An 18229-nucleotide genomic window follows, 5' to 3' on the forward strand; every position below is an offset into this window, starting at 1 on the left:
GTTGGAGCTTACAACTCGTCGAGTCCCAAAGGAAGATACAACCAATTTTCGAAGAACAATCTCATACTTGAACCAATCATTACACATACATTAGTAGATAATCAAACAACAAATGCAACCACCAAAATGCTTTAGAATGGAGATTTTATATAGATTAAAACTTGTTGTTATCAGATAGTATAGGATTATAACGACTACATTTGAAGGTGAAGAAGAGTTACGAGATAAAAGGGCATACATAACTGCATTAACGGCTTGAAATAATCCACTACCAAATACCACATATCGTCCTTTAGTTTTTTCATTCCCCACAAGGGAATGTAATTTATGGATGTATTTTTCCACCTCCGATGACATCATAGTGTAGTGATTATTATTTTATTATTTTATTTTTTTTGTGTGTGTGGGTGTGGGTGGGTGGGTGGGTGGGGGGGGGGGGGGGGGGGAGATAAAGCCAATAGAGAGGTGGAGGTTTCATCAAGGAGTGTAAAATGTTTGACGAGATTGGGTCGTTGGTGGTAGGCGGTAGAGTTTTTGAGTTTGGTTGCTATAGAGAAAAAAGAGGTGATAAGAAAGAAAAAAAAATATGGGAGAAGAAGGGGTGGGTTGATGTGTTTTTTTTTTATCATATTATTGAAAATTATAAATTAGTAAACTAACAAAATGATAAATTTGAAGACCATTAGTAATGTAATTTTTTAAAATATAGAGATGTGTTTTGTCAAACTTTTAAAAGTTTACACAAAAAATAAGATTTTAACCAAACTTTTGAAAACAATATTTTAAATAAATAAATAAACAAAAAATTATAAAGGATAATGACTCAAAAGAGTAATATATTATTTGATTTTTACACATTTGGTCACTGAGTTTATTTTTTGTCCACATCTACTCATTTAAGTTGTTAAACTATATACATTCAGTCATTATGACCGACTATTCCATGTTAGCTGATAAAAATGTCTTAATAGGGTAATATATTTATCATTTTGTACACATTTAGTCATTAATATTTGTGTATACATTTAGTCCTTAATTTTTTTTGTTGCAAAATAATTTATTTTTGTTTTTGTACTCATTCAATACTTATGAATAATTTCTTTAGGTTTTTCTCACATCTTATGTGGAACAATCATTACCGAGGTGTTTTTGACTTTTGATGCTTATGTCCATCGCGATCTCGACTACTTGGTTGCTTAGGTCATGTGTTTTGGATGTTATAACTTTTTCATACTATCTCGGATTTATATCTATGCGTTTGTATTTTAGTATATTACAACTTTCATTTATATTGTTTATGTTAAAAAGTAATATATTTTTCACTTACAATATTTATATTCATATGTTTATGAATGCATGTATGAATGTTTTTTTACAAAATCGTAAGTAAAAGCATATTATATTTTAAGGGGAGTAATCTTAACGAAAATTATAACAGACTTAAAAAACGAACACGTGGATATAAAGATCGTTAAAATCAGATATCATATGAAGAAGTTACGACGTTCGGAACACAAAACCTAAGCCAAACCACAAGACCTGTGCAACCATACAGTCGAGAACGCGATTAACATAAACATCAACAACCCCAAACACCTCATCAATGATAGTCCAACGTTAGATGTGGTGAGAAAAACCCTAAATAAATCATTCATAAGTATTGAATGTGTACAAAAAAAAACTTATTTTGAAACAAATAAAAATATTAATTACTAAATGTGTACAAAAATATTAATGATTAAATATATACAAAATGATAAATATATTTATCTAATATGTCATTTTTCCCGGCTAACTGATTATAAAGACTAGATGTGTACAATTTAATAAGTTGAAAGGGTAAATGTAAACAAAAAAAACTCAGTGAACAAATATGTAAAATTTAAAAATATATTACCCTTTTAACTCATTATCCCATTTAAAAAATACAAAAAATTATTTTTATAAATGTACTATAGTGGATTTACGTTGGTGATGGACTACAAAGCATATCCAAATTAAACATAAATATTATACCAAATTTACAAATTAACTCAAACTACAGGGACCATTTGTGTTATATTTTTGTAATAAAATTTCATTATACAATCCAAAAAGCGTGCCTTTCGATACTTTTCTGTCAGAGCCCAGAAAGCCCAATCAACGACGGTGAAGCTCTCTTTCCCGCCAATTTTTTCCTAATCGCAGAGAAAATTCAGGAGAAAAAGAAAGCAACAACGACAACCGCTTGTTGTTGTTGATGACGATGCGAATTGAAATCCGTTCTGAATTCTGCGTGACTCGTATAATCAGTAGTTAACATATTGTAGTTCGCGATTAAACCCTAAAGATGGCCGACGCTAGGGTTTCCAATGGACCTGCCGGGGCTTTGCAAGCAGGCATCATCACCAAAATCCGATTAGAGAACTTCATGTGCCATACTCATATGGAAATTGATATTGGCGACCGTGTTAATTTCATCACCGGACAAAACGGAAGTCAGTCTATCTTTGTCTCTGTTACTCTTTCAATATCATCTGCTCTCTGTTAATCTTTTTTCACATTTGAGTGGTCTTTTTTGTCTTATAGGTGGAAAGAGTGCGATACTTACGGCGTTGTGTATTGCTTTTGGATGTCGAGCAAAAAGTACAGACAGGGCAACGACATTGAAGGAGTTTATAAAGACTGGTTGCAGGTTTGTAGTCATTGGTGTAGATGGTGAAAGTTTGATTCTCAATTATGTGATATCTTTAGTTTGTTTCAGAAATCCAGATATTGTAAGCTTTGTGAAAGCTAATTTTGTCCTCTCTATCGTCTATCTTTGCTTTTCTGCTGTTGCATATCATATATCATATGGATCTAAACCTTGGACATGGGGCTAGTTTTCTTTATTCACACGATCTATGTTTTGATACTATATACTTGTTTCCAGCTACGCCCTTGTTCATTTGGAAATAAAAAATCAGGGAGAGGATGCTTTTAAGCATGGCATTTATGGAGATGTTATAATATTAGAGCGCAGGATTACTGAATCAACCAGTACTAGCGTCCTTAAAGATCAGCAAGGTTTTTGGTTTACTTTCTCCTTCCTCTCTAATCTCTATGATTTTGAATTTTATGTCCATCCTTAAAACTTCATATGCTGGATTGCTGGAAACAAAATCCACCTTTTGATCCTTATCTTTTACTCAACATGTTATATATAACAGGGAAAAAAGTAGCTACCCGAAAAGAAGACATCCGTGAGCTTGTGGAACATTTTAACGTGAGTATCTGCCTAAATGGCTAAATCTCACATGTTATCTTTATTATATATAACCATATTTTTAATCTTATGTACAACTCATATAAAGATCTACTAAGTCTCATACATGTTCTAAGCATCTTGCATTTCCATGTGCAGATTGATGTTGAAAATCCTTGTGTGGTGATGAGCCAGGACAAGAGCCGAGAGTTTTTGCATTCAGGGAATGACAAAGATAAATTCAAGGTCTTTTTTTCATTGACATGTATATAATATTTGGATGTAAAATCTTTATAGGGTTCTTTTTTTTGACATTTTGTTTTTCAGTTCTTTTTCAAGGCTACACTTTTAAGTCAAGTGGATGATCTACTGAAAAGTGTCAAAGACAATCTTGACAAGGCAAATAGTGAGGTTGTTGAGTTGGAAAGGTCAATAGCACCTATAGAAAAGGAATTGAATGAGTTACAAGGAAAGATTAAAAGCATGGAACATATTGAAGAAATTTCACAGAAGGTTCAGTTGTTGACCAAAAAATGTGCATGGTCACTGGTATACGACATAGATAAACAAATCCAAGAAGAAACTGCAAGGATTAAAAAATTTGAAGAGAGAATACCTCAATGTCAAGCTCGAATTGATCAACAAATTGTAAGTAAGAAGAGAGTTCAAATACTTTCTTTATGAATTTTGATTTGTGGGTACTTCTTAAGAACTTATATTGATGTATTTGGTAGGCAAAAGTAGCAGACTTGCAGGATTGTTTAGACAAAAAGAAAGCTCAAAGTGCAGTTATGATGGAAAGTACTTCAAAAGCTAGGAAAAGGAAGAGTGAATTGGAGCAGAAATTATCTTTGGTATGTTTAAAAAACTGACATTAAGTCTTGTATAGATAAAGTGGCTCTGAGTAAAGTGTTGTATACATAAAACTTTTTGTACTAAATGAACTGTCTGAATCTGAGGAAATGACTATTTATCCTTAAGAAATGAAGGTAAATAGCAAATGACTATCTATTCAAAAGCTGTTATAAATCAATGTTTATTTTCTAAAAAATTGAGTTTTCATACTAATAAAAATATCAATTACAAGGCTACCAAGGAGAGGATTGAGTTAGAGCAAGAATATGGCAGAAGAAGGAACAATGTTGCTAAAATGGCTAAACGGATCAAGTTACTTGAGCAACAAATCAATGATGTCAGTGAACAACATATGAAAGACACACAGGTTTTTATTTCTATATCATCTTCACTTGTATAAATATTTAGCAATTCACAATGAACATGGGTATGTAATATCATATCTGGATTTTGTAGGCTGAAGAACATGAGATGGAGAACAAATTGAAGGAGCTTCAAGAAGAGATCAATGTTGCTGAGTCAGATTGCCTAAGGTTTTGTTTGTTTCATGGTTCTTGTGTAACATAGGAGTATATTTAATAAATAATAATTATAATAATTTCATTATGCTTTGTTAATTTTATCAACTTTCAGATTGAAGAATATTGAGGATGATTTATCAGAAAGATTAGCGATTGCAAGAGATGAGCTTAAAGAGATCACTTCTGAGGTATGGAATTGCTTTCATGTATTTCTTTACCAAATTATTTATTTATTTTTTTTCTCTTTCAGATTGATGAGTATGAAAAGAAGATAAGTGATAGTCAACGCCGAATTCGTGACCTACGCCTGAATCAGACAAACAAGGTCTTGTAATTTCTTAATTTAACTAAAAACAACAATTCACATATCTTCATGTTTTATTAAAAATTGTAGCTTTTGATTGTATATATCTTTTTCAACAGGTGACAGCTTTTGGAGGATACAAAGTTACCAGTCTTTTAAAAGTTATTGAGAGGAATCACCATAAGTTCAAAAAGCCTCCCATTGGTCCTTTAGGAGCACATGTGGTCAGTACTAAATTAATAAATAACTAACTAATTAATTATCATCTCTATTGTTCTTATATATTTATATGATGATTTGATTTATAATCACAGGTGTTACTCCATGGTGACAAATGGGCTGTTGCTGTTGAAAATGCTGTTGGAAAATTACTGAATGCTTTCATAGTAACAGATCATAAAGATTCTCTTTTATTAAGATCATGTGCTAGAGAAGCAAACTACCACCACCTTCAAATCATTATATATGATTTTTCTATACCAAGGTATGTATGTTATGTTTCTTTATTAATTTAGGGAACATAAGTTATATGATTATAACAAGATCTGAAAATTAAACTTTGAATGTAGATTACAAATTCCAAATCACATGCTTCCTCAAACAAATCATCCAACTGCTATTTCAGTAATGCAATCCGATAGTCCAACAGTAGTCAATGTGTTGGTGGATGTGGTAAATAATAATGACTTTCACATTTTCTTATTTTTGATTTTTTGAAAAAAAGAAAATAAAATAAATGTTGGTGTGTTTATGTAGGGTGGGGCTGAGAGACAAGTGCTTGTAAGAGACTATGATATGGGAAAAACGATTGCTTTTGATCAAAGGATTCCAAATTTGAAGGAGGTTTATACGTTAGAGGGTCATAGGATGTAAGATTAATATAATTTAAAATTTCTTTTTTTTTTTATTTAGTTAATACAGAATAGTGAAAGTGAAGAGATATTGGGTTTTTTTGTTTGTTTCTAGGTTTTCTCGTGGTTCAGCACAGACGACTTTACCCCCGAATAAGAATGCAAGGAGTGGGCGTCTTTGTAGTTCATATGATGATCAAATTAAAATTTATGAAAGAGAAGCAATCCACATGCAAGAAGAAGCTAAACAAATTCGGGGAAAGAAAAGGACTTTTGAAGAACGTGTTAAGAATCTTCAAGATGAATTTCAAAATGCAAAAGTAAGATGCTTTTTAGGGTAAATTACATTTTTGTCCAAGTTGTTTTCGTGCTAATTTTGTCCTTATTATGAAGTAAGTTTCCTAACAATTTTTATATAACAAGATATGTTAGTAATATATAAGTAAGAATAATATATGTTAGAAAAGCAAGATATATTTATATATGTTGTAGCACATAATTCATTTGACATTATGCATTAAAAATAGGAAAAGTTAAAAAAATCATATGCACATATAAAATCGAAATGTTATAGACCTCAGTTACAGATCTGGTTCATGTGGCGTACTGTTTCTTTTCATAAGTTTGGTCCAAGGGCAAAATGGTCATTCTAAATTTTGTTACAGCTAGGCTAAGACACAGGGACAAAAGTCGTTAGGAAATTTCATAATAAAGACCAATTTTGCAAAAGAACTTTTTTGGGACCAAAATTGCAAAGATAAGCTATACTAAGGGACCAAACATGTTAATATTAGTACTTATGTTTTTTAATCTTTATTTAGAGACAACGGATGAATTCAGAGAAGTGTGTAATGAGCAAGAATCTTGGACTAAAAGATTTGAAGAATTCACTTGCTGCAGAAGCAGAAGCAGCAGCTTCATCCGTATCTAATGTTGATGAGCTCCATCAAGAAGTTTCGGTTTGTTTTCTAAATTAAATTTCCCATTTTACCCCTGTAAAACATTCGTATTCTCAAATCAAATGTCTTAAATTAATTAAACTAATTTCCAGAGATTAGAAAGCGATAAAAACCAATTTGAGATGTCACTTGAGAAGATTCAGGAGAGATTGCAGGAAGCCGAAGCCAAAGCAAATGAACTCAAAGTATCATTCGAAGAGCTTTGTGGTATGCTATTTTTTATTTTTATAACAATTATATAAGAATTACATTTTTATCCTTTTTTCTATCTATACAGAGTCGGCAAAAGCTGACATCAGCGCTCTGGACAAAGCAACGGGTGAGTTGACTCAGATTGAGGAGGATTTACGTGCTGCTGAAGCGGTAATTCACTTTTCTGATGTGATATTATTGCCCTGATTTATGTATATATATATATATATATATATATATATATATATATCATTAATTGTGCTAAATATATTTTGTATAGGAACAACGTCATTATGAAGGGCTTATGCAGCAGAAGGTCCATAAAGGAATTGAAACTGCAAAACAAAATTATAAGGCTTTGGAAAGGGAGCGAAAGGTGTGTAGTTACTTTTATAAGATATATGAAAACCAATCATGTTAAAAATAAAAATACAGGTGAGTTATGAGAAAGCTTCAATCATATGCCCTGAGAGTGAAATTGAGAGTTTAGGAGGATGTGATGACACAAGTTCTGATCAACTCCAAGCCCATCTCACAAGGCTTAAACAGAGACTCCAACAGGAAACCCAAAGACATCAGGAATCCATTGATGAGCTTCGAATGCTGCATGATAAAAAACAAAGAAAGATTATCAAACAGCAGAAAACTTACAAAGCTTTTAGAGACAAACTTTCTGTAAGCAACCCTTTTCTCCCTTTCAGTTCAATTCTTTTTGATTTTATATATAATATGAAATTATTTCATTATTCAGGCAATTCATACAGCTCTTGACAAACGATGGAGCAAGTTTCAGAGGAATGCCACTCTTTTAAAGAGACAGCTGACGTGGCAGTATGTTCTTCCTCCTTTTATCTGTTCAAATTTCTCACTTCTCATATTAATATCTGTGGTTTAGATTTAATGGGCATCTGAGAAAGAAGGGGATCAGTGGGCTCATTAAAGTTAGTTATGAGGAGCAGAAGCTTTCAATAGAGGCAAGTAACTTCACAATTGAAGCTAGCTGATTTTTTGCAATTTTGGTCCCTTATTTGAGGATTTTGTAACCATTTTCTTCTATGCTACCCTTTATCTATTTTTTTATTTTTTTAAATAAAAGTTTGAACGTAGTCTACATAGTTATTGTATTACTTTGAGAAGAAGGGGGTAGTGGGCCCAAAGTAATTCAAACTTATTATAAATAACAAATCTTTATTAAAAAATGAGTTTACATGGGAACATTTTAGGACCAATATTGCAAAATCCACTTAATACTTGAGGACCAAAATAGTAAATATACCTTATAGCCCTAATTTGGTTGGTTATTACTTATATTATTATTTAGGTTAAGATGCCCCAAGATGCAACCAGCAGCAATGTTCGCGACACTAGAGGGCTTTCAGGTTTCCTTTTATCAATTTTTATAACTACATTCGGATAACTTCAGGCATTTTTTTTTTTTTAATAAAATGTTGATATGTGTTTATAATAACAGGAGGAGAGCGATCGTTCTCAACACTATGTTTTGCACTTGCACTTCATGAGATGACAGAAGCTCCGTTTCGAGCTATGGATGAGTTTGATGTCTTTATGGTAAAATTACTTCTTTTTAACCAAATTAATTTAAAAAAAAAAACAAAATGAGTGGGGTATGGTTTTAAGTTTTTACTTTTAATAATTTTTATATTGATATTGCAGGATGCTGTGAGTAGGAAAATAAGCTTGGACACCATTGTGGATTTTGCTTTGGCGCAAGGATCACAGTGGATATTTATTACACCTCATGATATAAGGTAAGATCATTTCTTTATTTACTTACAAAATAAATGTTTTTAACAATTTAGGAAAAAATAAAGAATAGTATTGTCACATTTTATGTATAGAGTTTACTTGAGATGTATATATTTTAAATGCAGCATGGTAAAACATGATGAGAGGATAAAGAAGCAACAAATGGCAGCACCTCGCTCATAAACAAAGCTTTGCTTTTGTTAATGCATTATTCATTATTGTAAACATCACTCACTAACATCACATCTATCTATTCTATCTTGCTTCAAGTTTTTATAACTGAATCTTGGGTTTCTGTATGATATTGTGTTTTTTTTTCTCCAGTGTATGAATGTAGATATTGGCTCTAGTTAATTTTTGCACTGTTATTATGGGTTAGTATAAAATGTAACACGATCCCTATCTATGTTACATAGAGTTTATTCTGCTTGTGAATTGTTTTGCTTACTTGATACTAGGCATCTCATATAACACTGAACATTTAAAAAGTAGTTGATATAAAACTGATTCTTTGACACAAGACACTGTTTTTCATTTTTTTTTCTTTTGACAAAAAAAAAAAATAATAATTTGAATATGTATTTTCCAATTTTATTCAATGTTTGACCTTTTCATTTCCATTTAACAACGTGATAAAACTGATACTATGTTAAAGAAAGTATTTGACTTGGTCAACTTGTATTCCTAGTCTCCTAGGTATAGTTGACGTGTATTCAAGGATTAAGGATCGTTTGCTAATTGCTGATTGGGTTAGAAATATTTACTGAGTCCACATCTGATTGAATTTATATTGTTTGATTATTTTTCTGACCAATCCTGGTAAGTACAAGTCAAATTGTCCCCTTAGTTATTTAGCTAGTGATTTATTTCTACCTATATATATCCATGTACTTTGACATATCAAGCATAGAGGAAAATACAGAGCACTTCTATTTCTATACCAGTCAATGAGACAATTCACTAAATTTTCATTTTTTATTTAGACATGCATTTTCTAGTTTTTTGTTCTAAAGATTTTTTTTTAAACATAGTATTTTCCAACTAAACATGGCAAATTGGGTATCCTAAAAGGGTCTTGGTGAAGTTTTTCAAGTTGAATAAATTTTGAAAATACGATGTTCCATATAGAACAAAAATAATACAGTGCCATAGTGAAAAAATAATAACATAATGTACCATTTGACTTTTTTGATAATCTATTAGTTCAATATTAGTTCATTGTATGATTGAAGTTTGTCAAAAATTTGAACCACGTGAACATCTAATTATTGAAACTTCAAGTGACAAAAGCAAATCAAAACATTATCTCGGGTGACATGTTATATTAAAATTAATGCTCTGTTTGATGCGTATAAATTAGATTATAACAATTTATGGTTTGCTAAGGCCACAAAATAGTTTTTTGAAATTTATAAACTAGCTTATAAGCTAACATTTTGATAAACTATGTGAGACAGTTTATTGGTAAATTAGCTTATAAGTTAAAACTAAACCGTTTATTAAATTTGGTTCAACTACTTTATAATAATAACAAGTAAACAAAAAATCATTTTTCAATTGATCTAACATTTTTATTTTTTATAAATGTAACTTATTTATCAGTAAAATATTTATTTCAAATTTAGAGAAATTTATAACTTGACACTAACATTCAAATAAATAAAAACAATAAAAAAGAGATAAAGATATTGATATTGTAATGTTTTTGACATTCAATATTTGTCTAATTTTGATTGTTTTGAAATTTAATGATATACTTTTTTATATATTATATTCATTTTATTTTGTATATTTAACAAAGTAGATTAATTAGTTAAAAGTAATAAAACTATTATATGCAATATAATTATATAATTAAATATAGAGGCAAAATATACAAAATAAATAATTGCAACGACAATTTATAATTTTCTAAGAGTTGATCTAACATCTAAAAAACTAATATAATAGTAAAAGAAAGGATAATAACTTATCAGATACACATTTTTTTTTATATATTTAGTAACTTATTATGTTTTGTTTTGTTTTGGACAATGTTAGACTATATAAGTTTTATTATTTAATGTTATATAGTTAGTTTGAAAATTGTTAATAATACATATTTTTATATTTTATAGAATAAATACTTATAAATTCGAACAATAGAAATAGTCTACAACAGATATGAGATATATCAATCTAACTCAACTAGATTTTTTATAAAATGCTGCAATTTCTATTGAAATTACACAAAAAAAAAAAAAAAAAAACTTTATTTGTATTATTACTGAAATTCGATAAAAGTTCTTGTTTATCCGGTCTGGTCTAAAGTCTAATATGAAATATTCTAGTTTAATCCAATCTGGATAAAATAAAATCCTATTTTTGTACGCCTTTGATCTAACTCCATCTACTTTCCTACCTTTAATTTTTTATAAAGATTTTCAAAGACATTATATATTCATTCACATTATTATCTCTAATTATCATGGCGCCTTGCATCAACTAAACATTCTTACTTTATTTATAACTAGTTGTGATATCCATGTATTAGATGAATTAATTTAAAAAAAAGTTAAATAATGAATTATTATAATGGAAATATTTTTTATCTTTTAAATTTAAACAAATAATTTAAATAAATACAAAAAACTAATGAGCTTTAATTTTGGAAATTTTGAAATTAGAAAGTGAATTTATTAATGAAATTAATATCTATTTATTACTACATTTATTATAATTATTACATTAAAATATTATATGAAAATTAATAAAATATAAAAACTCATAAAATGACGTATGTTGGGTCATATGGATTGCATTATTTAGTCCATGTTTTGTATAGCGAGTTAGGCCTGTCCACCCGGTTAATTTATTATTAGAATTTTACTATTTAAAGTGCATGCATGCACCATATCTTGTAATTTGTCGAAGTTGTAAATCCTATACGATCTTTATAGTAGCAGTTCTTCATCGAGCTCTTCTAAAGTTGTGCTTATTAATCATTCGGCACAACTTTGATCTTCATTCTGTTTTTTGATTCTTTTACCTGTTTGTATATAATCTATCATTCAAGTTTTATTCTTAACAATTGGTATGAGATATAACATCCCATTTATTAGATGATTAAATGGATAAAAATTTATAAGCGAATAGTAGCCCTAAAACCCATAATATTTAGCGGGTGTTGGTTTCGGGGAGCTAAATTATATAAATTGGGTTTTCGGGGGTTAAAGTGTAGTTTCGGGACTTATTTTGCAAAGATTTTCAGTAGTGAGGGGGTGTATGATATTATTTCAACTTACATTGAATAGATTCTTGGGGGCAGGGACTAAATGGTAAATTCTAGACCTAAATTGAAAAGGGTTTTTGTATAGGAAGGGCCGTTTGGTAATATTTGGATTAAATTTGAAAGAAAATGGAGAAGGAGGGGCCATTTCCATCATCATGGGCTGAAGTTGTATGAATCGGGTATACAAACTTGTCACCCTTCCAGAACCCTAACCCTAGGGGTATCTTCAGCCGCCACCTACACCATCCTTGTCCCTCCACTCCTCCAGTCACCGTATGGCCACCGTGAGCCCGGATACCGCTGTCGCCATGCTCCTTGCTGCAATGAACTGCCGAAACCTACCACCACTTGTTGTTGCCAACAATAGAATAAGAGCGCCAGATGGTGAGTGACCGATGTTGCCTCTACCTTCTTCGTTAATAGCGAACTCCTACACCTCCTTCGTTATTCGGTTGTTCCTTGCGTCCATCGCCATCGTCGCTCCAACGACTATCATATGCTGACATTATTCTCTCAGACCACCGCATATCACCATAAGAATGACTGCACTGTGCGTGTTTAAGAAGATATTACAGGCGTGTGTAGGTGAGATGTTGGCTGGAAAACGTAAGAAGACCACCATGGCAGCCAACCATGGTGGCTGTCGCTGGGAATGCTCTTCTGTCGCCGTAAGTGTTGTTGCTGCCGCCATGCTACCCTATTCTGCCGCCACTAGCCACCGTGAAAGATGGTTGTGGGCGTGTTGTGTTTGTGTTCGTGTGTTGTGATGATATCAGCTCCACCCGACACCTAAAGAATGACCGATCCTTAGATATAACTCAAAATATCTCAACACCCTCCCTTAGGGTCAAATTTGGTTAAAGACAAAAGTCAAGCTCAAGGTCTACAGTCTATGTTTCACACACCATGCTGACTTGACAACACGCCGTGTTTCGCCATCATCCAAGTAGTTGGGGAAAACCCCAGACAACACGCCATGTTGACTTGCAAACATGTCATGTTTTCCTGAGTTCCAACAACTTAACTCATAAAGATACCTTCTTCGACTCTAAGAGCTCCAAAGGCCAAATCTAGACCAAAACGAGGTTTAGAAGGGTAAAGTTTCCAACTTTACCCATAAGGACTACCAAAAGGGTCCAAAACCCAAACCCTAAGGCTTAATAGCACAAAGCTTAACCAATAAGCACTTAACTCTTAAAGACATAACCCCAAAACATAGATCTGACCTCCTTGAGCTGGAAAACAATGTAAAGTTACTTAATGCATGCATGTAACCAAAGTTTCTCATAAATTTTGCACCTTTATGCTCAAGGAGTCCAATATAACTCAGATCTGGAATAGCAAGCCCATAAAATGACTTCACTCACTCATCAATCCAAAAGGGGCCAAAAGTATAACAAAGCACAATATGAAGAGATCTAAGCATTTATAAGTCAAGGTTCAAACTTGATACCTTAGAAAGCTTGCACAAAAGAAGATGATTTTGGATCCAAAGCCTTTCCACCAAGTTGGACAACTTCAAGATCCCCTCTTTCTTCACAAGGACCAAACATGAGCACCAAAAGCTTCTCATTAGCTCAAGAACACCACCAAGAGATTTAAAGATCGATTTTAGGGTTTTAGTAGCAAAGGAGGTTGGTAAGGAGGCTAACCATTAAGAGTTAAGACCTTTAAATAGGGTGCAACACCCTAAAAATTAGGGTTTCCCCAGCAGCCCCTAACACGCCGTGTTAAGATACAAACACGTCGTGTTGGTCCAATAAAATCCGCTGCCTATCACCCTACCGACACGCCGTGGTGAGGCTTCACCATGCCATGTTCAAAAGGAATTACGAAAACATTTGGAAATAATTTCATACCTAGAATCGAGTGTTACAAGAATGATGCAGTCTCCGAAATGGACGAAATTCGCATAGTGTACGTAGATGCTAAAACTATACATCCCTTCGTGATCATCTGCGATATTATTTTGTCTACTCGGGACTTTTAGGGGGTCAAAATGACATTTTTTGGCTTTAGGGTGGCTTGCAAACTTTTCGAGTAGAATGATGCAGTCTCCAAATTGGACGAAATTCGCACAGTGTATGTAGATGCTAAAACCAGACATTGCTTTGTGATCACCTGCGATATTATTTTGGCCATTCGGGACTTTTTAGGGGGTCAAAATGACATTTTTTGGTTTTGGGGTGGCGCGCGAACTTTTCAAGTAGAATGATGTAGTCTCCGAATTGAACGAAATTTGCACATATATGTAGATGCTAAAACTATACATTACTTTGTGACCACCTGCAATGTTATTTCGAAAATTTGGGACTTTTTAGGGGGTGAAAATGACACTTTTCAATTTTGGAGTGGAGCGCGAATTTTATGAGTAGAATGATACAGTCTCCGAATTAGACAAAAATTGCACAGTTTATGTAGATGTTAGAACTATACATCACTTTGTGGTGAAGCACAAATTTTAACTAAAGTAACATAGTACAAAACACATCCAAAAAACTTGTTTGTAATCCGAAAACTAAAAACTGGACCATTTAATATTGTTCATCATATTTAGGACTTAAGACTAAGATTTACATTATTTTTTATGAAATTTTAACAAGAAATGTGGACATTAAAAGTTGACAGCTAACCTGATACAATGTAATCTTCTCCGACTCCGAATTGGTATGAATCGGATTTTGTCCCGTCGAAATCTTTGATAGAATCTGAACTGGTATACCGATTGCAATGGACCACATTTCAAATTTTTGGTTAACATGAGAGACCAAATATTTAGCCGCACTGGGGTTTTTGCCAAGAAAGAGGCACCTGTGAACTTTGTGACTGACCCATTGGAATGTAGATCAACACTTAGACCAACTGGTGTTTTAGTATTTGGATGGATTGGAGGAAAACATGTATGCATGGATCTAACTGGGGTTTCCCCTCTTGTGGGCTTGGTAGTGGAGTTTTCACTGTGGGGCAAACTACTTTAAAAACTGCATCAAGCAAAGTGGCAAAACATGAGAAAGCGTGCATGGAAAATCAACACACGTTTATATCCTTTACATTTGATACTTTCGGTTTCCTTGCGTCAGAAGTTGTGAAGTTACTCAATAGAGTCCAACGGGTCATGTATAATAATGTTATGACTCCAAGATCCATAGATGTTGTTTTTAAAATAAGAGTAAATTACTGAAATCGTCTCTATGGTTTGATCAAAATTTCATGTTTGGTCCTAACTTTTTTTTTTGCACTTAGATCATCCCAGTGGTTTGATTTTGTTACGTTTTTCGTCTCTTACATACATCAAATTAGGGATCAAACGTGTAATTTTGACCAAACCATAGGGATAAAAATCGCAACAAAATCAAACCATAGGGACGATCCGAGTGCAAAAAAAAAGTTAGGGACCAAACGTGAAATTTTGACCAAACTATAAGAAACCATAAGGACGGTTTTAGTAATTTATTCTTAAAAAAATTAGTTTTGTTATAAAAAAAATGGTTGCGATACAGTTTGTTGTTCATTTAGCCGCTATTTTTATGTAAATATTTGTTATGAATTTGTTTATATGAAAGTTGATTTAACCAAATAAACGAACTGGTATATCGAACTTCTGTATGTAAAATAATCCATTTGGAAAGAGTTGGCAAAATCCATAAATTGAGGAAAACTTGATCATTGATAATTCACAAAATCATGTGTCCCAAGAAAATAATATACAAAATATTAAATAAAGAATATTGGGACCCACATAAAATGGCCGTTGCCCGTTGGCTGCAAACTCGATTCAAAAATCCATAAATCGAGAAGAAAAAAGCAGCTCAAATCCCTCAACACAGATTCAAGAAAAAAGCCACCAACTGATTCACACAAAAATTAGCACACTAGTTCTAAAGATCTTTGAATCAGATGTGAAGTGGAGAAGAAGGAACAAGTTTCCAATGTCGTCGTGTTCTGTGGAGAATCAAAACCCTAACCATTCTTCCCCGTTAAATTGGTCCAACCTTTGGTTGAAGAACAAGAAAGCTCTTGATCATGTCTCTTCAACTATCCGCCGTCGTTCGTTCTACAGAAAACCCCCACCCCCACCCACTCCTCAATCACCACCACCGCCACAGCAACCACCACCACCGCCACAGCAACTACCATCGGAAGTGACCGTTGTTCCTCTTTCTCCCCATTTTCAACAAACCCATAACAACGAAACCCTACTTCCTGATTCCCCCGAAGTAGTCCCCTCTCATGATTTCATTTCCCTCCTTTCCGATGAAACACTCCTGCAAATTCTCTCCAAACTTCCTGACAGATCTCAAAGGAATTCGAATTCTTTGGTCTCCAAATCGTGGTTCAATCTCCAAGGTCGTTTGGTAAGGTCAGTTAGGGTTTTCGATTGGAGTTTCCTTACATCTGGTCGTATGTTCACGAGATTCCCTAACCTCATTGACATTGATTTACTTCACGGAAGCGTAATTTCTAGCAGCCATTTAAAAAGCTGTGGTCTCTCTTTAGGCCGTGAATTTGGCCCCTTCTGCATCGATTCCGATGTCTTTTCACCAAACAACCATACTTTCCGACCTGTTAACGAAGTAGATTCTGTGTTGAAATCTTTAGCTACCGCATACCCCAATCTTCAACGACTTGTACTCCTAAATTCTTCCGAGGTTGGGTTACTAAGTCTTGCAGAAGGGTGTCCGAATTTACAAGAAATGGTTTTGCATCACTGCCATGATCAGATTCTGCATGGGATTGCGGGATTTACAAATCTGCAGATACTGAAGTTGATTGGAACCATTGACGGATTCTATTCCTCTTTGGTTTCAGACATAGGGTTAACAATTCTTGCTCAAGGGTGTAGAAGGTTAGTGAAACTTGAACTCAGAGGATGCGAGGGGAGTTATGATGGAATCAGAGCAATCGGACAATGTTGTCAAATGCTAGAAGAACTCACCTTCTGTGATCATCGAATGGATAATGGGTGGTTATCAGCTCTTTCCTACTGTGAAAATTTGAAAACTTTAAGGTTAGTTTCATGTAAAACCATCGATCAAAGCCCTGGACTTGATGAACACTTGGGAGCTTGTAGATTGCTTGAAAGATTACAATTGGAAAGGTGCAGATTGTGTGAAAAGCAAAGTCTGAGAGCACTTTTTCTTGTGTGTCGATCTGTTAGAGAAATGGTTGTAAAAGATTGCTGGGGTTTGACAGATGGCATTTTTCTCAATGCCAATTTATGCAGGTAGTTTCTTGTTTTCTTGATTTCTTAATTTTCACTACTTATCTTCTCATAAAAAAACAACTTTTTTTTTGTGTTATTTGATGTTGATACAAATTATGATTGTGTGTTGATAGGAGGGTTAAATTTCTGTGGATAGAAGGATGCTCAAGGGTAACAACAGAAGGTTTAGAATCTGTTGTCCTTTCTTTGAAGGAGCTTGAAAGCTTGAAGGTGATATCGTGTAAAAACATGAAAGATGATGAAGTGAGTCCTGTGCTTTCTATGTTGTTTTATAGTCTTAAAGACTTGAAATGGATGCCTGATAACGGATCGGTTCTCTCAACGAGTCTTGTGGGGTCCGGAATGGGTAAACGAGGGGGTAAGTTCTTTAAAAAGTTGCAAATTTGAACATGTGATTTAAGACTTTTGTTGATTGTAAAGATTATGTTGTAGCACTTGCACTTGTTGTGTATTAATGTGTATTAATTACTAACTTGATAGAATTCTTGTTGTATGAAAGAATGTCAATGCTTTATGCAATTACTACCTTTTTGGTTTTCTTTTGTTTCTGTATTAGGTTATGTCTGACTAAAGTGACTAAATGGATGATGACTCTTGTATATATAAAGTATAATAAACTATCTGGATGATAAATGAAAATATGTTTCTTTCCTCGTGTTTCCTTCCTTAAAAAAAACCGGAGAAGATGGTGTTAAGAAGGTTCCTTTGATGGTAGGGGTATTTTTGTAAATGGTGATGGATGGATGAGTAAAGCTTTCATTTCTAACTTAACAGTTAACACACAAAGTAAAGTCATGTATCTATAATATTAGTAATATTTAGAGATTGACAATTTCAACTCATTCAATGGATAAAATTAGTGGTTTTTAAATATATAAAAAACATATCAAACAGGTGGGAAATGGCTTAACGTGTTTTCAAATGTTTCTAACTACGAATCATCTTATTTAAAGAAAATAAAGTATTATTAAAAAAATATATTATTTTTAATATGATTCATGTGTTATAAAGACAAAAAAATACATAAAACATGTTAATCAAAACTTGTTATAATCCATCCAT

At 32.9% G+C, this 18229-nt stretch overlaps 2 protein-coding genes across 2 annotated transcripts; both read left to right on the top strand.

Moving 5' to 3' along the window:
- Nucleotides 1-2115: 2115 nt before the first annotated feature.
- Nucleotides 2116-9026, top strand: LOC145015603 (structural maintenance of chromosomes protein 6B-like). Its single transcript, XM_078974071.1, has 27 exons — nucleotides 2116-2477; nucleotides 2569-2674; nucleotides 2912-3045; nucleotides 3189-3244; nucleotides 3383-3469; nucleotides 3551-3871; nucleotides 3958-4077; nucleotides 4311-4445; nucleotides 4535-4611; nucleotides 4712-4787; nucleotides 4850-4924; nucleotides 5023-5127; nucleotides 5218-5387; nucleotides 5473-5575; nucleotides 5660-5772; nucleotides 5870-6074; nucleotides 6576-6713; nucleotides 6806-6920; nucleotides 6991-7076; nucleotides 7186-7281; nucleotides 7341-7580; nucleotides 7657-7736; nucleotides 7801-7879; nucleotides 8227-8284; nucleotides 8377-8474; nucleotides 8580-8674; nucleotides 8798-9026. Exons 1-27 carry the CDS (start codon nucleotides 2330-2332, stop codon nucleotides 8853-8855), a joined length of 3174 nt encoding a protein of 1057 aa, XP_078830197.1. The 5' UTR covers nucleotides 2116-2329; the 3' UTR covers nucleotides 8856-9026.
- Nucleotides 9027-15730: 6704 nt separating this feature from the next.
- Nucleotides 15731-17694, top strand: LOC145013945 (F-box protein At5g51370-like). Its single transcript, XM_078972299.1, has 2 exons — nucleotides 15731-17167; nucleotides 17281-17694. The coding sequence occupies exons 1-2, from the start codon at nucleotides 15873-15875 to the stop codon at nucleotides 17552-17554; spliced, it is 1569 nt and encodes a 522-aa protein (XP_078828425.1). The 5' UTR covers nucleotides 15731-15872; the 3' UTR covers nucleotides 17555-17694.
- The last annotated feature ends 535 nt before the right edge of the window (nucleotides 17695-18229 follow it).

Source organism: Lactuca saligna, chromosome 9 (genome assembly GCF_052625555.1).
Source record: "Lactuca saligna cultivar CGN05327 chromosome 9, ASM5262555v1, whole genome shotgun sequence".
In the NCBI taxonomy this organism is placed as follows: domain Eukaryota; kingdom Viridiplantae; phylum Streptophyta; class Magnoliopsida; order Asterales; family Asteraceae; genus Lactuca; species Lactuca saligna.